The sequence below is a fragment of the Pristiophorus japonicus genome, chromosome 17 (assembly GCF_044704955.1).
Source record: "Pristiophorus japonicus isolate sPriJap1 chromosome 17, sPriJap1.hap1, whole genome shotgun sequence".
NCBI classification, from domain to species: Eukaryota; Metazoa; Chordata; class Chondrichthyes; family Pristiophoridae; genus Pristiophorus; species Pristiophorus japonicus.
Window position 1 is genome coordinate 127,171,101 of NC_091993.1, and position 23,781 is coordinate 127,194,881.

Sequence of the window (23,781 nt, forward strand, 5' to 3'; positions counted from 1 at the left end):
GTGTTTCCCACATTACAACAGCAACTACATTCCAAAAGTACTTCATTGGCTGTAAAGTGCTTTGAGACGTCCAGTGGTTGTGAAATCCAAATCTTTCTTTATAATAGAAATATAAAAAGAGACAGATTATATGCTTTTAAAATGGAGGAATTAAATAATCCCAGCTCTCTAACCCACTCAGAACAAAAACTCGTAAAACAGATCAACATTCCGCTCCGATTTTATGCGGACCCTGGATAACGGTCAGCTGACTGAGCAGTTCTTCCTAGTTTTCAGGAATTATGCACTTTGTTGAAATCCAGGTCAATAGACTCTAGGTTTAGCTTTGGGTCATCCCCTGCAGCCTACACTTGGTCTTGATTCCCCACGTGTGATGCCTCAGGAGAATGAACAAGTAGAATGTTATAAACACAGTTTTAGTTTTCCCTGATAAACTTTATATTGAATAGTGAAGAGATAATTGCACTAATATTCCAGTCAACTTGGTACCTATCTTATTTTTGCAACCAGAAATGTTTTATATTAGTTTGGCTTGTGCGGATTATTTTCCTGTCCCTTCTTTGACGATGTTACAGCAGTAGAGTTTATTCAGCCTCCCTGTCCATAACCACCTCCAGCTCTACAACCCTCCGAGATCTCTGCTCCTCCAGTTCTGGCCTCTTGCACATTCCCAATTATAATCGCTCCAGCATTGGCGACCAAGCCTTCAGCTGCCTGGGCCCCAAGCTCTGGAATTCCCTCCCTAAACCTCTCTGCCTCTCCTCCTTTATGCCCCTTAAAACCCATCTCTGACCAACCTGTCCGAATATCTCCTTAATTCTAATTCTGCCCTCTTGAACATCCCTGATTATAATTGCTCAACTATTGGTGGCCGTGTCTTCTGTTGCCGAGGCCCCAAGCTCTGGAACTCCCTCCCTAAACCTCTCTACCTGGCTTTCCTCCTTCAAGACGCTCCTTAAAACCTACCTTTTTGACAAAACTTTTGGTCACCTGCGCTAATTTCCACTTGGGTGGCTCAGTGTCAACTTTTTTATCTTTTAATACTCCTGTGAAGCGTCTTGGGACGATTTACTATGTTAAAGGCGGGACGTTTTATTACATTAAAGGTGCTGTATAAATGCAAGCTGTTTTCATAATCTCCTTGTTTTGTTCCTATTAGAGCTCCCCTCGTTTATGAAAACCCCCATGGATTTAACGATCCGGACAGGCGCCATGGCGCGGCTGGAGTGTGCCGCAGGAGGCCATCCGATGCCACAGATCGCTTGGCAGAAAGATGGCGGTACGGACTTCCCAGCGGCACGGGAGCGGCGTATGCACGTCATGCCAGAGGACGATGTCTTCTTCATTGCCAACGTGAAGATCGAGGACATGGGCATGTACAGCTGTATGGCCCAAAACACGGCTGGGGTCATTTCTGCCAATGCCACGCTAACCATTCTAGGTGAGAGCTTGGCTTTAGTGAAACCTGCTGTTAACATGGAGGGTGACCACATGCTGCTTGGGAAAATAAGCATATGAATGGGGTAGAGGAGCAATAGTGGGTACACAAATCACTAAAAGTCCCGATGCAGGTTAATAAGGCCACAAAAAAAGCAAACAAAGCTGTGGGGTTCATTTCTAGAGGGATAGAATTGAAAAGTAGAGAAATGATGTCAAGCTTGTATCGAACCTTGGTTGCATCACACTTGGAGCACTGTGCACAGTTCTGGTCTCCCTACTATAAAAAGGATATAGAGACCTGGGAAAGTGCAACACAGATTTACTCGAATGATTCCAGAGCAGAGGTCATAACTATCAGGAAAAATTGAACAGGCCGGGGCTCTTTTCTCTAGAAACCAGAAGACTGAGGGATGACCTGATCGAGGTCGAGATTATGAAAGGGCAGACATAGAGAAGATGTTTGCACTTGCAGGTGAATCCAAAACTAGTGGCCATAAATATAAGATTATGGCTAATAAATCCAATTGGGAATTCAGGAGAAACTTCTTTACATAGAGAATGGTGAGAATGTGGAACTCGCTGCCACTGGGAGTGGTTGAGGTGAATAGTATCGATGTATTTAAGGGGAAGCTGGATAAACACATGAGGGAGAAAGGAAAAGAAGGTTATGGTGATGGGGTGAGATGGAGAGGGGTGGGAGGGGGCTGGTGTGGAGCATAAACCCCGGCAGGGAGCGGTTGGGCTGAATGGCCTGTTTCTGTGCGACAAGTACTGTGTAACGCGTAACGAGCCAAGAGTTTCATGCGTAAAGTCTTAGAATACCGTTGATGTGCTATTTATTGTGCATGATAATCCAAGATTAGAACAGATTGTGTATTGGGTGGGAGGTGGTTATGGAAGACTAATTCTCACTTTGCATATTGGGTTTCTTGTGGCTGTGACCAAGGCTGTGAGTGGATTTTGCTGAATATGACAAAGTGAACTGAAATTCCTTGACCAAAGTTAATGTTCTTTATTTTTCTAGCTGGCAGTGGAAACTTGTGGAGCCTTTCACCCCACCCCGCCTCTGCCCCACTCCTACAGTGCTACGGTTTAGTTCTGGTTCAGAGTGTCTGTCCACTGCAGTGACAATTTCACTGACCTGTGGACTGAAGTTGTCCTCTGACCCACAGCACTGATGTTCATGCCAGCTGCAGAGTGGCTGCCTGGAGCTTGCAGCTAAGGAGCTTGGGAATGTCAGCCGGCTGCACTAACCTGGTTAATTGACACTTCCTTCTTTCTGTCTCCTCCCCCACCGCAGAAACTCCTTCGTTTGTGCGGCCATTAGAAGACCGGACTGTTGCCAGAGGAGAGACTGCTGTCTTGCAGTGCATTGCTGGCGGCAGTCCCACTCCGCGCCTGAACTGGACCAAGGACGACGGCCCACTAACCGTGACGGAGAGGCACTTCTTTGCCGCTGCCAACCAGCTTCTGATTATCGTGGATGCTGGCCCAGAGGACGTTGGGAAATACACCTGCGTCATGTCCAACACGCTGGGGACGGAGCGCGGTCACATTTACCTCAGCGTGATCCCAACCTCCAACTGCAACTCTATGCATAAAAACTCGGTCTTTGAGGAGGACGGCTGGACCACCATTGGAATCGTGATCATAGTGGTGGTGGTTTGTGTGGTGGGCACATCTCTGGTCTGGGTGATCGTCATCTACCACATGAGACGGAAGAGTGAGGACTACAGTATTACAAACACAGGTGGGGCAGGCTTCAAATTGTGTGTGTGTGTGTGTGTGTATAAAGTCCTGTATTTCCATCGTAACTTCCTATGTCCCATTTATAATGGACCAGCAACGTAACTGGACCAGCCACATAAATACTGTGGCAACAAGAGGCTGGGTGTTCTGCAGCGAGTGTCTCACCTCCTGACTCCCCAAAGCCTTTCCACCATCTACAAGGCACAAGTCAGGAGTGTGAGGGAATACTCTCCACTTGCCTGGATGAGTGCAGTTCCAACAACACTCAAGAAGCTTGACACCATCCAGGACAAAGCAGCCGCTTGATCGGTCCCCCATCCACCACCTTCAACATTCACTCCCTCCACCACCGGCGCACCGTGGCTGCAGCGTGCACCATCTACAAGATGCACTGCAGCAACTCGCCAAGGTTTCTTCAGCAGCACCTCCCAAACCCGCGACCTCTACCACCTAGAAGGACAAGGGCAGCAGGTGCATGGGAACACCACCACCTCCACGTTCCCCTCCCAGTCACACACCGTCCTGACTGGGAAATATATCGGCCGTTCCTTCATCGGCGCTGGGTCAAAATCCTGGAACTCTCTCCCTAACAGCACTGTGGGAGCACCTTCACCACACGGACTGCAGCAGTTCAAGAAGGCGGCTCACCACCATCTTCTCAAAGCCAATTAGGGATGGGCAATAAATGCCAGCCTTGCCAGCGACGCCTACATCTCAGCAATTAATTTTTAAAAGTTGTCCATGTAAACATGTCACATTATAATTGCCAGTGGTGGTACAGCAGCGCCTCCGCAGATAGGAAAGTGTAATTACAACTCGTTTATATACACAAGAATTAGGAGCAGGAGTCGGCCATTCAATAAGATCATGGCTGATCTTCTACCTCAACTCCACTTTCCTGTACTATCCCCATATACTTTGAATCCCTTACTATCCAAAAATCTATCGATCTCTGTCTTAAATATACTCAATGACTGAGCATCCACAGCCCTCTGGGATAGAGAATTCCAAAGATTCACTCAATCTCTCCTCCGAGGACAATCCCCCATCCCAGGAATCAGTCTGGTGAACCTTTGTCGCACTCCCTATATGGCAAGTATATCCTTCCTTGGGTAAGGAGACCAAAACTGTACACAATACTCCAGGTGTGGTCTCACCAGGGCCCTGTATAATTACAGTAATACATTTTTACTCTTATACTCAAATCCTCTTGTAATAAAGGCCAACATACCATTTGCTTTCCTAATTGCTTGCTGTACCTGTATGTTAACTTTCAGTGATTGGTGTAGAAGGACACCCAAGTCCCTCTGAACACCAACATTTCCCAATCTCTCACCATTTTAAAAAATACTCTGCTTTTCTGTTTTTCCCACCAAAGTGGATAACTTCACATTTCTCCACATTATATTCTATTTGTCATGTTCTTGCCCACTCACTGAGCCTGTCTGTATCCCCTTGAAGCCTCCTGCTATAAACGTGGACGTAGGGATTTATAATCATTTGGGGAATAGGTAGTGTGTGCAGACTTTTAATAGATATCCGTGCCCTCTGAGCTATTACAAGACACTAGGGTTAAGAGGACTGATGCAGACTCTTCAAACTTCAGTCCGAGTGGGTCAAAGCAGCAACGGGCCTACACCTGAGATGTTGACCAACCATCTTACTCTTCAGGTGCTGAAGACTTACTGTTTTTATTTGCAAACCCTGGTCCAGTTATGCCGCACTGCTAACCTGAAGTGTGTTGTTGGAGTCTAAAATTAGGTTTTGACTCCCCTTGTGCAATGAAACAAAACAACTTCAACAACTTGTATTTATATAGCGCCTTCAACAGGAGTATTATGAGACCGAGCCCCATAAGGAGAAATTAGGGCAGGTGACCAAAAGCTTGGTCAAAGAGAGTTTTTAAGGAGCGTTTTAAAGGGAGAGGTTTAGGGAGGGAGTTCCAGAGCTTGGGGCCCAGGCGGCTGAAGGCACGGCCACCAATGGTTAAGCAATTATAATCAGGGATGCTCAAGAGGGCAGAATTGGAGGAGACGTATAAAGTAGCCTTGGTACTCTTGTCTGCTGACCCTTGTAATGAATGCTTCTTGTTTAAGAACGCCATGTACCAATATAGCGCCATGTCTACAGTAAGCATCTGCCAAGATACATGCTGTCGTGTAAACTTGGTTATTTATTGGAATAAGACCAACAAAATATTTGTTCAGTGAATTAAATACCTGTATTGTAGAGAAAGAGTTCCTTCAGGTACAACATGAATAGCTGGGCTTAAGTTGAGTTTATTGCTAAGTGGAATGTTTTAACAAGTTTGTTCTTTTCCCCCCCCCCCCCCCCCCCGCCAGATGAAATGAATTTACCTGCCGACATTCCAAGCTATCTGTCCTCCCAAGGAACTCTGTCCGAGCCGCAGGAAGGCTACAGCAACTCGGAGGCTGGTAGCCACCAACAGCTCATGGCATCTACTGCCCATGGCTACGTACACAAAGGAACCGATGGTGAGTAAAGGTGCCTCTGCTGCTCTGCGCCCGGGTTTGTTGGGATGGTGAGCCCGGCTTGGGGTGCCACACCATTCTGGGGCGGAGGTGGAGGGGGGGTGCTCCTGGCTATCGGCAACAGGTTCAAGTATCGGGGGACGGAAGGGAAAATTGTGGCAGTTATATGTAAGAGAGGAACCTTTCTACCCAAAGAACATAAGAAATAGGAGCAGGAGTCGGCCATTCGGCTCCTCAAGCCTGCTACGCCATTTCAATAAGACCATGGCTGATCTACCTCAACTCTACCTTCCCCACTATCCCCACATCCCTTGGCTCAAAGAGCAATCGCGATGTGGAATGGGTTACCAGGGAAGGACATTGAAGCAGTGTAGATAGGTGCACGAGACAATCTCGAGAGAGATGGGACTGAGGGATAGGGTGGGGAGTTGGGGTTGATCCAAGAAAATCCATCAGGCTTGTTGGGCCAAACGGCTTACACCAGCTTCTGGAAGGGAATTCTGTTCCAGTTGCAGTGTGTTGTTAACTCGGTTTTGGTGACATAATACAGTTGCTATTGATGTGCCTTGACTGTTTTACATAGAATTTACAGCACAGAAATAGGCCATTTGGCCCAACTGGTCTGTGCCGGTGCTTGTGGTCCACACGTGCCTTTGTTTTAAGTGTATTCTAGCCTCGATGTATTGGTGAAAATGTTATGGAACTATATCGTCTGGTCTTGTGCGGTGCCCTGGGCATTGGGACATATCTGGGCAGGGGAGGAGGCTAGTTAGACATGTCTAGTAATGCATTCTGGATTGTAGTGACTGAATTAAATGACGGTGTTGTGGAGTATTACAAAGATACTCAACGCGGTCTGTTTCAGAGAAAAGAACCGTTTATTATAAAATACTCGGATCGAGGGAGAGACAGCTTCTACACGAGTTCAGTAACTCGGTGACCCAAACCAGCTGTTCTCCCCGAGCAGCTTCAGGGCTGCTATTTTTATACATTCAAAATACATACAAAATCATGAAGCATACGTGCGGAAGTTTTCCATTGGTTGTTTCCCCTAACACGTCAAGTCCTTGCCTAGTTACAACAATTTCATTGCTACATACAATCTCATTGTTACTTCCGTGCGTCTCTTCTCTGATTAGTTAAAATAAAAATGCAATTCTTTTGTTGCACGAAAGTATGAAGCTGGGCGGTCTATTCCGTTCAAACACTGTTGAAGCAAGAATACAGCCCGGAAAATCATTATTTTTAAAGAACTTGTTCCCAGACCTATGCGTCCTTGATTAATGACAGACAAACTGGAGTGTTTGTATTATTATCTCGTACCATGCTATGTGAGCCACCCGTTCCCACAGCTTGCCTCCCCACGATAAGCCTGCTTTCCCATCACACACTACATTCCTGAGAATTACAAGCTCAGCTACAATACTTTTAGAAATACTAATGATTTTAACCTCTTCAATCCCCCCTTTGGTCATATGGTTAATCTAACCCAACGTGACCAATTATTCGCCTTGTTTGATTCACGTGTACTCCGCTCCAGTCTCGGTGATCAGCCGATAGGTTGGGAGCACCCACAAATCATATCAGGTATTCATTCTGCAGCAATTTGACCTGTTCCCTAGCTTGTAGCTTTGCTTGGGTAAACTTCTTCTCGTTTATTATACTTGTTACATAACCTCATCAACCAACTCAAGACTATTACTATCTGTACTGCCACTGGGGTATGTGAAAGGATCCTTATCCATGGAGTTGTTTTAAACGTTCATTCCCCAATTCCATAGTCTCGAGTACCAAGGCGGGTTTTTCAGGTTATCCTTTATTTCACTGTCCAGTTCTTTGCCTTTAACCTTTAGCTCATTATATTTTTTTATGTTATTGCTTACTGGTCCTTTGAGCTCGGTTAAATCTTCAGATAACTGGAATTGGTGGCGCTCGCTCTTTCATGTAATCATCAATATTTTGCTCAATCTCATCGCTTATATTTAATGTCATTGTCTTCCTGGCGTGTATATATGTCATGCGTGCTCGTCCCACCGCCACCAACACTCTGGGAGTAAAGCAAAAGTTAGGCATTGTAATGTTACAAGTCCAGCCTCCATAATCGTAAGTTCCCAGGCTAGTTACCACAATATTCTCCTCATCCTTAATAGGCATAATGTGTGGGTTTGCTTCAGGCAGGGCTTATTCCAATGATACATCCTTCCGTAGTATTGTCAAACTCGCAGCTATCTTTGCTCCCGTCTCCCACTGGGTGAGGACATATAGTTAGGCTTCCTTCTCTCCAGCACCCGGATAAAGATATTCCCCTTATCTTTCCATTCTTTTTGATCGCATACTGGTCCATCGGGTAATGGCAGATGTACTCTTCCCCTCGTATTATCCCTATAACTTCATATTGAGGATACGAGCCTTGGTTTATTATGGGGATCACTAGTATTATCCCTACCATAGGGGTTTGTTTCCCCTTACATCCTCCTGTAACCGCATGCACCCTAGTCATTCCTTTCAGGGTGCAGGCGTCTAATGGCCCAGTATGCTGTGCCATTTCTTTCAACTGGGTGCTATTTATCCAATTTAGAACTCGCCCAGTTTGTATCTGATCCATATTGTGTCTCACCTGACCAATCATCTATCCCCCATAGGCATGACCTGTCTCTCTTTTCCTGTCCTCGGCATCGTCCTCATTCCTGCTTTTTTAGCTTGTTAATTGTTCGTGCATGGCCTTCCAATACGATATACCCTCTAGCAGTATTTTGGATGTTTTAGATCCTAACTCTGAAGCTGCTTTTCCTATCCCGGCCTGTTTCCTCATTGGGACCTCCATCGTTCCCCTCAAATTATCTACTCCTGCTTGGATCGCCTATATATCTAGTGCATTTACTAGATGTGTCCCTGTATTTACTCCAGTTAGTATGTCATTCCCTATAGATCTCCTCTGTCTTCCTCATTTGTGTCTCAGCTGCTTGTGATACTCCCTCGCTCCTGATACGTCACTAGCTTTTCTCAGGATGTGTCTTAGCAACCGTGTATACAACGCTTTAGTCTTGGGGCTACACTTTTCTGGCAGGTATAGGTCTGTTAAATTTCTGGTCACAGGTAACATTTCATGCTGCACATTGTCAAATAACGACATTCCCTCTGATCTCGTCACCAACCCGCCGGGCGGGCCTTCAGTAACGAGAGGGCAAGTAACTGGTGGTAGTGTTGTTGGTCCTGGGCTTGTGACTATAGGTTTTTGCCAATAAATCACCAATGCTGGACCTGAACACTTTCCCTCTTCCTGACACATGACCCATTCTATGGCTTTTAACCAGGACGGCTCTAAGACCATGTCCCTGTCTGGGTCCGGACAATGTACTATTACTTCTGTTCCAGGTTCAACTACCACGCTCTTTCCTGATTTACAATATTCAGGTTTACAATATTCAGTAACATTTTGTTAATATTCAGGTAACATTTTGTTACCCACTCATCTTGTGGCTTCAAGATAAACGCTCCTGACACTCGCTGCTTTACGTAGTTGTTGTACCCTCCGGTGTGGGTATGTGCTTTTGGGCCCCCTAGGGGCAGCCTTGTAGCTTGTCTTTGTAGAATCATAAGGGCGGTGGAGATCACATTTATATCCATTCTGTTGATAAAACACATCCTGGATATTCCAGGTTTTTAGTTAGATTCTTACCATTTCTACTTCTATCGGATCATTTGCACCGTTTCTCCGGACATGTGACCTTTCCCAGATCCATTTCATTATGGCAAGTACCCCTAGAATTGCAAATATTAATCCTAGTCCCCCGAAAAGTCCATCTATCAATGCATCTCTCCACTCCTTATACTCCAAGGCGTACTTTAAGGAGTAGATTACTGGGAGTATCTTGGGTTCCACCATCAGCCGTACCCTTAAATTCTTTCAGCTGGGACCAATGTTTCCATCGGTCCCCACCGTTCATATTTATACACGCACATATGTCACCACTGATTCATACTTCATATGGTTCGCTCCATCGTGGGGCGAATCCAGGTTTTCCTGGCAATTTGCTAACCATTATCTTCGCTCCAACCTCTGGCACTACCGCCAAAGGTTTTGTCCCTTTATCTTTATCTTCGTCCCTTTGTCTAGCTTTTATTTCCTGCCGCATCTCTTTCAAGCTGCTTACTCAATTCCATCACATACTTCCTGATTCTATCTCGTAATGGTCCTAATTCTGCCTCTCCTGTAACTATCCCCTCGGGTAACTTCATTGCTTGTCCAGTCATTAGCTCATAAAGGGTTAATCCTGTCGTTCGATTTGGTGTGGTGCGAAACCTCATTAGTATCATGGGTAGTAATTCTGGCCAGGATTGTCTGGTTTCCTATATTCAAAAACAGTTTATAAACTAATCACTTATCTTAACCTACAAGTGCTCGCAATTCAAGTTCTCGCAAATCATTTCCAAGGCTACTTCCATATCTTATCTTGTCTTCCCCCAAACGGCATTTCTGTCTCACATCAGAGAAAATGGCATTTTTAGATTGTTTCCAAACTTTTTAGTATTTTATTCCTAAACTGTTTAGAATTATTTCTTTTAAAAAGGTTTCCAAACCAAAGATTTTCCAATACAACCAAAATGTTTATCAAGGAGAATCACCTAAAATATCTCAAAATCCCAATTCAAATACTGTACTGCCAATCTTTTAATTAAATCTCTCACTGAGCTAGAAACTTTAACGTCATTTAAAATAAGATTCTACACAAAGGAAAACGAGGGCGATGCTTCCCCCAGCCTATAGCCTCGAGAAACCCACCAGGCCTTTTTTTAAAAGGCATTTAGTATCTTTCAACCCAATGTAATCAATTTTTAAGTTTTCTTTTGACAAGTAAGTGAGCGTAGTCTCGTTTTTTAAAAATTCCGACACGCTAATACTAATGATTTTAACACTTTCAATGGGATAGGCTCAAGGGGCTGAATGGCCTCCTCCTGTTCCGATGCTAATTTAGGCTTGAACCGTGCTAATTTAGGCTTGAAACTCTGTGCTTTCACCCAATAGGTATTTGCTACGTAGACACTGGGAGTGAGACCGACGCTGACATCCTGACCACCCCCCTCACAACAAACCTGCACGGGAGGATGGGAACCTTGTACGCAGGAAGGAGTAGCTTCCACCCGAGCGAGCCTCGTGAAGGACTTGCCCAGCAGGCCAACCCAGGTATGCTTTACAGGCGCTGCTTACGTTTGGGATGGGTACCGGGTACATGCTTGGAACGTAAAAATCAGTGCAAGAGAAGACCATTCAGCCCAGAGAACTCTGTACCAAGTCCGTACAAGGTTATTACATAAGAACATAAGAATTACAAGCAAGAGATGGCTGCATGGCCCCTTGAGCCAGCTCCGCCATTCAATAAGATTGTGATTGATCTTTGACCTCAACTTCACTTTCCCGCCCGATCCCCGTATCGCTTGATTTTCCTAGAGTCCAAAAATCTATCTCCACCTCAAATGCTCCCAACGATTTGACCTCCGGGGCCGAGAACTCCAAAGACCCACAACCCTCCGAGTGAAGAAATTCCTCCCCATCCAGTCCCAAATGGCCAAACCCCCCTCCCCCAGCCAGGGGATGCAGCCCCCCCAGCATCTAACAGTATTCTAATGCAGGGTTATTCTTTCCTATGCTGTGTCTGCTTGGCTCATTTTCTAGCATTCTCATCTCTGGTCAGAAACTTATGGGTTTAAGCCTTACTCGAGGAGTTGAGCACATAATCTAGGCTGACTCTCCACTGCAGTACTGGGGAAGTGCTGCGTTGTCGGAGGGTGCCGTCTTTTGGATGAGACGTGTAACTGAATCTGGGTGGATGTATAAGATCTCAAGGCACTATTTGAAGAGCAGGGCATCTCCCCCAGTGCCCTGACCAACACACAGCCTCAACCAACATTGACAAAACAATATAATTGCTCATTGCTGTTTGAAAGTAAAGACTTGCATCTATATAGCGCCTTTTACGTCCTCAACATCCCAAAGCGCCTTACAGCCGATGGAATATTTTGAAGTGTAATCAATATTGTGATGTCGGAAATGTGGCAACTAATTTGCGCACAGCAAGCTCCCACAAACAGCAATAACCGGATAATTTGTTTGTGATGGTTGAGAGATAAATATTGACCCCTGGACACCGAGGAGATCTCCCCTGTTCCTCTTCGAAATAGTGCCATGGGATCTTTTTACATCCACCTGGGAGGGCAGACGGTGCCTCGGTTTTAATGACTCTGCCGAAAGACGACGCCTCCGACAGTGCAGCACTCCCTCAATGCCCAGATTATGTGGGACTTAAGCCCATGACCTTCTGACTTAAAAGACGAGAGATCTTGTGTACAAAATGGTTGCTGCGTTTGCCAATGTTGCAAGAGTGAAAGTTGCTCCAAAATAATTCATTCTGTTTGAGGTGCATGCCAACATCCTGAGGCACACAAGATAAATGTCGATCTTTCTATCTCACTGCTCAACCTGCCAACGTCACTGGAGTGTTGCTTAAATGATTATTTTTGACCCCATAAATCTGTGCCTTCAGGTGGTACTTCCGGGTCGCTGGTGATTTGCTCCGATTGTTACGACAACGCTAACATATACGCAAAGAGCAGAGAGTACTGTCCATACACGTTCCTTGGGGAGGACGATCCCATGGAGCAGGCTCTGACCAACATTCTGGGTCAGCTTCCAAAGGACAGCTTCGCAGTGCACGCTCAGCACGAGGGCACGGCCCTAGACAGTCTGATTACAGAAGCCGACATGTCTGTTTATCTAACAAACCACGACAGGATAGGCAACCCTGCCACTGCGGCTCAGCAGCACCACAAGGGTAAGTGGCTCGTTCCACGTGTAAAGCCCAGCGACGGCTGCCCGAATATCGAGAAATCAAAACCGCCGACATTTGACTCTCTAACCTTCAGCCCACATCTTGCAGTAAACATAGTTTAGTGGAAGCCACACAGCTCTAATCACTGCCATTACTGAGCTTTTTTTTTAAAAAAAAAGAAAAACTGCAAGTGCTGAAAATAGAAGCATATAAAATGTTGGAAATTCACAGCATGGTCACCACATTACAGGAAAGATGTGATTGCACTGGAGAGGGTACAGAGGAGATTTACCAGGATGCTGCCAGGACTGGAGAATTTTAGCTATGAGGAAAGATTGGATAGGCTGGGGTTGTTTTCTTTGGAACAGAGGAGGGTGAGGGGAGACCTTATTGAGGTGTATAAAATTATGAGGGGGCTGGATAGAGTGATAGGAAGGACCTATTTCCCCTTAGAGGGGTCAACTACCAGGGGGCATAGATTTAAAGTAATTGGTAGAAGTATTAGAGGGGAGATGAAACATTTCTTCTCCCAGAGGGTGGTGGGGGTCTGGAACTCACGGCCTGAAAGGGTGGTAGAGGCAGAAACCCTCACCACATTTAAAAAGTACTTAGATGTGCACATGAAGTGCCGTAACCTACAGGGCTACGGACCGAGAGCTGGAAAGTGGGATTAGGCTGGATGGCTCTTTTTCGGCCGGCGCGGACACGATGGGCCGAATGGCCTCCTTCTGTAAATTTCTACAATTAACATTTCTGGTGAAAGTTCTGATGCGAGTCCAATGTAACATCAGCATCTGCTTCACACTAATTCATTCAAAATGCTTTGTGACGGCCTGCGATTTGTATAAAGTGGAGTCCTGCTCCCAACCCAGCTAAAATTACCTGTGCCTTTGAGGTGTCGCGGTGGATTTCCAATACTGCTGCTGTGTCCGTATTGCGAGGAGAATTTTCCTTTGCTCTGGTTGTTTGACCTTCCAAGGTCAGTGCTTCTTGCAGCCAGGTTTCGCTGGCACTTTAGCTCTTAGTGTGAAACCACTTCACCTTTCAACAGTCACTTCAACATTCACTCCCTCCACCACCGGCGCACCGTGGCTGCAGTGTGCACCGTCTACAAGATGCACTGCAGCAACTCGCCAAGGCTTCTTCGGCAGCACCTCCCAAACCCGCGGCCTCTACCACCTAGAAGGACAAGGGCAGCAGGTGCATGGGAACACCACCACCTCCACGTTCCCCTCCCAGTCACACACCATCCTGACTGGGAAATATATCGGCCGTTCCTTCATCGTCGCTGGGTCACAATCCTGGAACTCCCTCCCTAACAGCACTGTGGGAGCACCTTCACCACACGGACTGCAGCGGTTCAAGAAGGCGGCTTACCACCACCTTCTCAAGGGGTGATTAGGGATGGGCAATAAATGCCGGCCTTGCCAGCGACGCCCACATCCCAGGAACAAATTTTTTTAAAGTCAATTCTGCTTCCCTCGTGTTGCCTGCTTTTTAAAGATTTGTCCTTGCCCATCTATACGTGTAAATGAGTCTGTCTTTTTATCGAGGTAACCGTGTTTACTTGGTGGGCTTTCAGACTTTGTGAACGGGTTCAGTACAGTAAATCCTGTCCGTATTATATAATTTATCATGATTGACAACATTGCCAGTCGAGGGGCCGAGAGTTGGCTTGTATACCCTGGGCTATAGAGGATCTAATCGAGGTGTTTAAGATGATTAAAGAAGTTGATGGGGTAGATGGAAATAAACTATTTCCTCTAGTGAGAGGGTCCAGAACAAGGGGGCAGAATTAGAGCCAAGCCATTCAGGGGTGATGTTTGGAAGCACTTCTTCACACAAAAGGTGGTGAGAATCTGGAACTCTCTCCCCCAAGAAGCTGTTGAGGCCAGGGGTCAATTGAAAATTTCAAAACTGATTGATTTTTATTGGGTATGGCGGGTAGATGGAGTTAAGATGCAGATCAGCCCCTGATCTCATTGATTGGCGGATCAGCCTCACGGGGATGAATGACCTCCTCCTGTTCCTATGTATTGTGTTTAAAGTGAAACATGGCGTGTTTTTGATTTTCTTATTGCCTGTTGTTTTTGTATCCCTTGTTAGAATCCTGCCCGCGGCCTCCATGGGGTCTGAATGCGGATTCGGGGCTGCACGCGCATTCCCCTTACTCACAGCAGCCCACGACTGTCCACGAGAATCCGCGGGCTCTTGCGGATGGCGAGGACGAGGCAGAGGGCGGGTCTGAGCCCCCTGTGGCCAACAGCGGACTGAGCCAGAAAAGCCTCGAGCAGAGCACTGGTAGTGAGCGGACTCTAGCTGTGCAGGCCTACGGGGCCACAACGTAGATTGTCTGTGCAATGAACACGAGTGCATTGGCGGTACTCTGAGCAACGGAACCTTCACCCACTACCTCAAAGCCCCGACACTAGCCAGGAGCACCGCAGATATGTATGTTTATGATTAGGCTTTTAACAGACCCTCCACATCGTCGTTTACTTTCCAACATTTCTAAAGTCAGCGGAGGAATAATTCCATTTCAAGCGCCTTTGTTCTCCCAGTGCCAGCCACACATTGTACATACAATAGTGCTAGGAGGAGACTTTAACACATCAGTGTCAATACTTTGTAGACAAGGAGAACAATTGGAATTGCAGAATGCAATCCCTAAAATATCGGTAAACTTATTGGAATCTCATAATAAAAAATGGAATTTGACTTAAAACATTGGCTATAGGAAAAAGTCGCACTCCAGCTAATTATGCTTCAATGTGCAGAAGTCTTTCTGTTTGACATCTCATTCGTGCCCTCCACATGTTTGCCCTCCGCTGATTGCAGGCTATACCCGCCAGTAATTCGCCTGGCTGGGAGTGGTCTCCAGAAAGAGGTTTGGAGCGACGGGATCTAGAATGGAGCTGCGGGTGCAAGTGAACACGGGGTGCAAAATGTAGCTGACACCTCAGTGACAACACTGCAATATGTAGCAGCTTCAAGGACAGCGTTTGGCTGGGCAAGCGCGTCTAATTGTTCTCCCGTCTGAATTGATGCGATTGCTCATTTTTGCTGCTCGGAGTCTCACTTCCCAGTTAGCCTTTCTAAAAGGAGCCCCTCTTTGCAAAGGCAGTAGCAATAAGTTAGAGTGGCAGCCAACAGAACATTTACTCTTCTCTCCCAAGTGAGAGAATTATGTAGGCAGGCACCACGCTGAGTTATTGGTCATGTTCCAGCCTCAATGCGGCTAATGTAGAGCCATTACAGTAAGCGGACTGCATTACAGATGTGGAACACACTGGTTGAATTGTGGGCTTTGCATTGCTGCCAGTGTCCAATTCCTGCTGCTATGAACATTACTGGTTTTGTGAAGCTTTTGGAGTTTTGAAAAGAATGAAGGTGCAGCCAAGGGCAAGCTCGAGGTGACGTTGGCTGCTGCGTCTCACTCGCAAGATGAGAGGTTGGGCGCCTTCTGGTTTGACACTGGACAGCCGGTTAGCCGCAAAAGATCGACTGGTTTTTGAGTCGCGGCGAGTGTGTGAATCTGAAAGCGCCAGCCATTGATTAAAGATACCGGATTGTTCCTTGTCTGTTGACGGCGTGAGCAGCAACCAAAGCACCGTCTCCCAAACCCCCTTCCCCGGAAGCGAGCGACAGGCACAGCATGTCTCAGTGTCGCTCTCCTCCTGTGTTACTGCATAACCTCGGCAGAGTAATCATAAACATACATACAGCTTTTTATTTTGGCCTGGTGGTGACCCCTCGGTGGGTTGCCTACAGGAGAGAACCTGCCAGGGGGCCAGACACATAAACAGCTCCGTGCAGCTGATGAAACCTTCCCCCTGGCCACAATCTTCTGTCTATTTTGAAACCTTTGGTATAAATTGACTCTTGCATTTATAACTTTTTTATATATATATTATATATATATATAATATATATATATATATATATATATATATTCAAATGTAGAGCCTTATATAATGTAAATAAGTTTCCTGTTTTTTTTAAATTGTGGGATTGAGTGCTTATTGTGGGAGATTGGTACAGGTGCCCTCTGCATAACTGGGCCAACACCTTCCATTCCACCATCTGAACTGTGTCCAAAATCAGTCCTGGTAGCTGCAGCTTTGTGCAATCATCACTGTCCTAATCACTACAGATCAATACGATGGCAATGGGAGCCATTCATAGTCCGTCCCCGATTCCAGCTGTTCTGCGCGCATCGCGGGCAGTTCTGTGCATAACGCGGCAAATGTTCCCTTCAACCTGCGTGTCCGCCTGGCGCTCTGCAGCTCCCACGCAGCCGGCTCTCCGACTTTTAAATATGAAAAGCTGTGCACGCGGGGTATTGTGGGACTATTAATCACAAGCCGTAGGTTTCGTTACCTCCCAGGATTTTGGAAAGCTTTGTGCAATCCCACAATTGCGGCAGAAATATCAGGGCAAGATGGCACACTGCATGCAGACAACATGGCTGACATCCCATTGGCCAGCTTCAGAAACTTGTGAATTCTCCCATTGAATAAGCACCTGTTCCTTAACTTCCTGCCCCGACATTGGATCTGCTGTCAGTAACTGATCAGAGTGAAGTACAGCAGCCCCCCCCCCCCAAACTAGTTTAACGTGCTGGAAGTAGCACAATCGTGTGTTGTAACGATAGCTACTTGTGCCGCCACAGTTTGCAATTTCTCCCTTCAGTTTTCCATTGCTGCTCGAACTGCTCATCCTCCTGGCCTCCCAAAGCTGGTTTGTAGTCACGAGAACAGGAAGGAGAAGGCCGTTCAGCCTCTCAAGTCGTACCCAAGACTTATCTGGTGTGAACCGGGAGGTGGAATCCTGCCCAAACCCTTCAGCACAGTAGCTGCTCTGTTGGTTGCAGTTGCTTTGCAGAAACGTTAATTAAATGGTCAGTCGTTTTGCCTTCAACTCAGAGTAGTTGTAATCCCGGTCCAAAACAATCTCCTTCAGCTGTGAGTGGATTGACGGTGTCTTACCGTAGTGGCTCAGGGGCCGCACCAGACCCTGCCCTACACCTTACACTATCGCCAGGCCTTGCCTCGGTTACCATGGGATACGTCCAGCACCAAAGGCCACTGTCTGAACTGAATCTCTGTGCGTGCATTAGCCTCGTGGTTCTGTTACTGGTACCAGTAAACCAGCTTCAGTCTCACACTGACCAGTTTTTTGAGACTGAATTCAATAAATCTGTTAATTTGTGGTTTAACACTAGGAGAAATAAACATGAAAACTGCCAGATTATTGGGGAAACCCAGCTAATTGACTGACTGACTGACTAATGTCCTTCAGCGAAGGGGACCCTGCCCCCTTACCTGATCTGGCCTTACACGTGACTCCAGTTCACACCGGGTGCTTGATTCTTGATGCCTTTCCAGTGTCGCCCACATCCAGAGAACAGTCAGTCAAAGAGACCGCAAACCCATTTAAGTGCTGACATTTAATTGTGCAGTGCACAGACTGGGCTATTCTAGCACAACTATTACTTTGCTACTTGTTAATTGTATTTCTCGTATAATTCACGCCCTCCATCACCTGGAAGCAAGTCTAATACTAAGTTAATTTGCCCAGGACTTTGAGTCTATAATCTCTGTTCTAATCACCTCTCAGGTGTTGGCTGAAGATGTCACTCGAGTTGGGATGAGGTATCGGAGCCACTAATCTTAGTTTGATACGATAAATCCAAGTTTGTAGGCTGCAGCTTAACTTGAAACATAAGACTAGAGATGTTTTTAAATACCTATAGCACAGAAGGAGGCCACTCGGACGGTCGAGCCTGTGCCGGCTCTTTAAAGTGCAGTTGTGCTTATCCCACATCCCTGCTTTTTGTCCGTGACCCTCTGGTACCTGTCCAATTCTGCTTTAAAATTATTTGGGAATCGGCTTCAAGAACCTTTTCAGGCAGAGCATTCCAGAACCCGACAACTCTGGGTGAAAAAATTTCCCCTCATCGCCCCTCGATCTTTCGCCAAAATCATCAAAATCTCTCACTATCTTGAAAACCTCTTATTAAGTCACCTCTTAACCTCTGTTCCAAGGTGTTTCAGAAATGCTCTTCAGGCATTCATACCACAATCTGCGAGAACAGTTTGTGAAATGTATTTGCAGACTGGCTTGGTGCAGTGTTGGGGTCTTTGAAATCATTGCCCATTGTTAGTTGCCCCGAGGAGGTGGGGATGGGGGTGCAATTACAGAACATAAGAAATAGGAGCAGGAGTCGGCCATTCGGCCCCTTGAACACGTTCTGCCATTCAATAAGATCATGGCTGATCTGAACTTGGCCTCAACTCCACTCCCCCACCCGCTCCCCATAACCCTTGGCTCTTATCGTTCAAAAATCTGTCTCAAAAATTGAGTAGCTTGCTACAGTAGTCAACCATGTTAGTGTGGGACTGGAGTCACGTGTAGGCCCAACAGTAAGGCAACAGGTTCCTGTCCTTCAGGGACATTAGTCAAGCAGTTTTTTTACAACCATCACGACAACTCCACGGTCACTTTTACTGATGCCAGCTTTTTTTTTGCCGGAATTCAACTCCGAACCTCCATGCTGGGATTTGAACTCTGGATCATTAATCCAGGCCGCTATTACTGGTCCAGTAACACCACACTGCCGTACACATGCCTGACGTGTGTGTTCCCTGCATTACCTGCTCCTAACTCTTCAAACCGCCCGCGGTCTTTCCAGTGCACCTCTTGGGGCGAAAGCTGCCGCTTGATAGACTGTTAATCTTCTCTGTATTTCGGGATCACAAATGTTAATAATTGTTCAACATTCTGGGGCTTTTTCTGTACACGACAGCCGGTGGTAACGATTAACTCATTTATTTGATCTGATTCTGTCAGCAATTGTAGTGCACTGTGATTTATTCCCTTGGTGTGAAGGAGCGTTTCAGTGCCCAGTGATTGAAGATTGACTGCAGTGAATTATTACTGAAACCCTCCATTCCCCAGGCATGTTTAGGCCACAGTAATGAATTGCCGGGGATTGAATGGTGGGTATCGGGTTTCTAGCTTTCATGCATAAAGATTGTCTTTATACGGGATATCTTGCACAGAGTGTACAGCACAGAAACAGGCCATTCAGCCCAACCGCTCCGTGCCGGTGTTTATGCTCCACACCAGCCCCCTCCCACCCCTCTCCGTCTCACCCCATCACAATATCCTTCTATTCCTTTCTCCCTCGTGTTTATCCAGCTTCCCATGGATGTGCCTATACTAGTCCGCTGTCACTGATGCCTTCGTTTACTCAATCCCCCACCTCCCAAACCCCTCCGACATAAACACCAACTTGTGCCCAATTCTCCCCCCCACAGTCTAGTCTCTACAAATCTCCGCTCTTCGATATCGAGGTCCTGATTCTTGTCCCTCACTGGCCTCGCTGCTCCTGCCCTTTGCACCCCTCCTCGTACCTCCAGCTCTGACCATTCCCCAATTCCTTTCTGCCAGCAGCAGGAACCTTTAGTCATCTCTCTCCGCCTTCATTAAACTCTCTCCGTCTCCATCCTCAAACCAACCTGTGGCCCACCTTTCCTAACCACCCTCCTGCTCCTGGCTCCCACTGCAAACTGCTGTCCAAATGTGAATTGTTGCCGTGAAGCTCATTTTTCTGTCTCCTGTGCTTGACTCGCTCTTCCCCAGAACCTCGGAGCAATGGAACTCGCTGCGCCTTCCTCTCCTCCAATGTCCAGGCATGCACACCCCGAGCTTGGAGCCACCGAATCCCGTTCACGATCACCCTCGCTCTTTACACTGGTTTGCGGCCTGCAGATTTTGTCTTGACCCTTTGATTCGGTTTCTCAACTTTTGCAAGTAAGATGAGGTGCCTATAAAACAAGCAGGATCAGCTGAACGACTTATCTTTGTTTCTGTGGGTTGTCTTTTTTTTTAGCTTAACCTGCATGTGGGGGGGTGGGGTGGAGAAATAGATTAACCCCCCCCCCCCCCCCGCCCGGGGCTGAGGTTTGTCGAGCAGCAAACCCCCCGCCAGAGAAATGCAAGGTAGTTCACGGATGCAGCAACACACATCGCAGATTAGTGGGGGTGTACGTTCACTCTGCAGTTCCCCACACAGTTCAGGACATCTCACTCAAGGACAGCCCCTATACTCCTGTACTGTATAGGATGCAAGCAATCGACCAATTGCACCTAGACAGCAGAGGTTCATAGAACAGTACGGCACAGAAGGAGGCCATTTGGCCCATCGAGTCTGCACCGGCTCGTTTGAAGAGCGATCCAGTTAGTCCCACTCCCCCACTCTTTCCCCACATCCCGGTAATTGTTCTCCAAGTACTTATCCAGTTCCCTATTTAAGGCTAGTATTGAATCTGCATCCACCACCCTATCAGGCAGCCCGTTCCAGATCCCAAATACTCTGCATAAAGTTTTCCCTCGTATCGCCTCTGCTTCTTTTGCCAATCACCTTAAATCTGTGCCCTCTGGATATTCCTGCCGTTGGCAGCAGTTTCTCCTTACGCTATCTAAACCCCTCATGATTTTAAACCCCTCTATCAAATCTCCCCTTGTCTTCTCTGCTCTAAGGGGAACAATACATTCGAGCATAACCGTGCACCGCCGCACTGCCCGCCTTTAGTGGCAACGGATCGGATATCCCCCTGGTTATCGTCTTCTCGAGTCCGGTTCTCGTTGCAAAACAGAACTGTGGGGGAAAGGGGGAGCTACACATGCAGAAAATCCAAAAAAGGCAGAAGAAACACAAGAGAAGGGGTGAGTTAACGTTTTGGGCATAGAACCTTGTATTGGGTGTGGTACTGTTCTGTGAGCCTCTCTACAGGGACAGCTACATATGTTCTTCGTACAGATACTGTGCCCTGGATCCTCTGCAAGCACTGTCCTGTCAATCCCCTCGCGACAGGCACTGCGCTGTGAACCCTCTCTGTTCAGCGACAGTGCTCTGAACGTTCTCTGGGCAGGTAATGTTGGTTAAAGCCTGCAGTGCACAGCCTGTGTATATTTGTTTCACCTCAGTCGTGTGTACATTCTGTAAAGCATGTGTAAAATAAACGTGTTTCTGTAAAATATCTTGTATTTCTGCATACAATTAAAAAGTAGGAAAACTGAGCTTGTGGGTGTTTGTGGAGTGTTTTAATCGATCTCATGGCACAGTACGTGGCCAGGTGAAGGTTTCCAGTGAATTGGGTTAGAAGGTGGAAGATAATTGGCCCACAGCACACAGAATGGAAACTAAAATCTATCCTAACGTCATTCTGTCATTATTTATATAATACGTTGGTTTTATATTATAATTACACTGTATGAACTTGAGCTTGTATTCACTTGAGTTTAGACGGCTGAGGGGTAATCCAGTCGAGGTGTTTAAAATGACACGGGGATTTGATGGGATAGATAGAGAGAAAATATTTCCTCCGGTTTGGGAATCCAGAACAGGGGGGCAGAATCTTGAACATTTAAAGCGAGACCATTTAGGAAGCATTGTTTCCCCCCCCCCACACACACACACACACACACAGGGTAACTTCTGTCTGAGGCTGAACCAGACTGTTTGCAACCTTGGTGTCATATTTGACCCTGAAATGAGCTTGCGACCACACATCCGCAGCATAACCAGGACCGCCTATTTCCACCTCCGTAACATCGCCCGTCTCCACCTCTGCCTCAGCTCATCCGCTGCTGAAACCCTCATCCCTGCCTTTGTTACCTCCAGACTTGACTATTCCAACGCACTCTTGGCCGGCCTCCCACATTCTACCCTACGTAAACTAGAGGTGATCCAAAACTCGGCTGCCCCGTGTCCCAACTCACACCGAGTCCCGCTCACCCATCACCCCCTGTGCTCGCTGCCCCGTGTCCTAACTCACACCGAGTCCCGCTCACCCATCACCCCCTGTGCTCGCTGACCTACATTGGCTCCCGGTTAAGCAACGCCTCGATTTCAAAATTCTCATCCTTGTTTTCAGATCCCTCCATGGCCCTCGCCCCTCCCTATCTCTGTAATCTCCTCCAGCCCCACAACCCCCCGAGATCTCTGTGCTCCTCTAATTCTGCCCCCTTGAGTATCCCTCATTATAATCGCTCAATCATTGGTGGCCGTGTCTTCTGTTGCCTCGGCCCTAAGCTCTGGAATTTCCTGCCTAAACCTCTCCGATCACTACCCCTCTTTTCTCCTTTAAGATGCTTCTTAAAATCTACCTCTTTGACCAAGCTTCCTGCCCTAATATCTCTAGATAGCTCAGTGTCAAATTTTTTGTCATAATTTTCCTGTGAAACACCTTGGGACGTTTCACCATTAAAGGCGGGGGGTGGGGGGGGGTCAATTGAAATTTTCAAAACGGAGATCGAGGGATATTGGTTAAGTAAGGATGTCAAGGTACAGTGCAGCCATGATTTAATTGAATGGTGGAACTGGCTCGAGGGGCTGAATGGCCTCCTGTTCCTATATAAAACAGCCAAACGTAGGACAGGTTAGGGAAAGTAGAGTGGGTTCTATCCTCGGTGTGCGTGGGTTATTGGGGTGTGGTGTCCCTCAGTTGGGGAATCAAAAAAGGGGGGGGGGGGAGGAAATTTGCCGGGTAAACAGGACATCACAAGCACCGAATTCTGCAACGCCCGCTCTCCTTTCTCTCCCGCCCCCCCCGCCCCGACATTAGCCACTGACTTGGGGCTGGGTCGTGAAGCCGACTAAAGTGTTGGTTTAAAACGTGGTCGCTCTGCCAAAGTGAGGGTCTCCGAGTTGTTGTTCACATTTCATACCCATTTATCTGCAATTCCTAGAATGATACAGCACAGAGCGAGGCCCTTCGGCACATCATTCCTGTGCCGGCTCTGTGACAGCGATCCGATTAGTCCCACTCCCCCCCTGCTCTTTCCCCACAGCCCTGTAATTTTTCATTTTTAAGTATTTATCCAATTACATCTCTGAGGCAGCGCATTCCAGATCACAACAACTGGCTGCATAAAGATAATTGTCCTCTCCCCTCCTGGTTCACCTGCCAATCGCCTTAAATGTGTCCTCTGGTTCCCCACCCTCCTGCCACTGGAAACAGTTTGTCCTTATTTACTCTTTATCAAAACCCTTTCATTATTTTGAACACCTCGATTAAATCTCTTAACCTTCACCGCTCCATGGAGAACAGTCCCAGCGTCTCCAGTCTCCACCTAACAGAAGTGGCTCATCCCTGGGACCGTTCCAGTAAATCTCTGCATTATAGTTGTGTGTTTTGGCAGACGGATCCTAGCCTCCAGCGCATACCCTTAAATCACGCCATCTGCGTAACAGAACAAGTTAG

At 46.9% G+C, this 23,781-nt stretch overlaps 1 protein-coding gene across 3 annotated transcripts in view; it reads left to right on the forward strand.

The window, feature by feature from the left end:
- The window catches only part of lrig2 (leucine-rich repeats and immunoglobulin-like domains 2), a 199,331-nt gene extending 177,736 nt beyond the window's left edge, over positions 1-21,595 (forward strand). For all 3 annotated transcript variants that reach the window (XM_070859264.1, XM_070859262.1, XM_070859263.1), the window contains 6 exons: positions 1,160-1,441; positions 2,741-3,190; positions 5,532-5,684; positions 10,708-10,866; positions 12,224-12,511; positions 14,615-21,595. In XM_070859264.1, coding sequence (XP_070715365.1) covers positions 1,160-1,441; positions 2,741-3,190; positions 5,532-5,684; positions 10,708-10,866; positions 12,224-12,511; positions 14,615-14,856 — 1,574 coding nt within the window. In that variant the 3' untranslated portion in view covers positions 14,857-21,595. The remainder of the gene's footprint in view (positions 1-1,159; positions 1,442-2,740; positions 3,191-5,531; positions 5,685-10,707; positions 10,867-12,223; positions 12,512-14,614) is intronic.
- Positions 21,596-23,781: the final 2,186 nt, after the last annotated feature.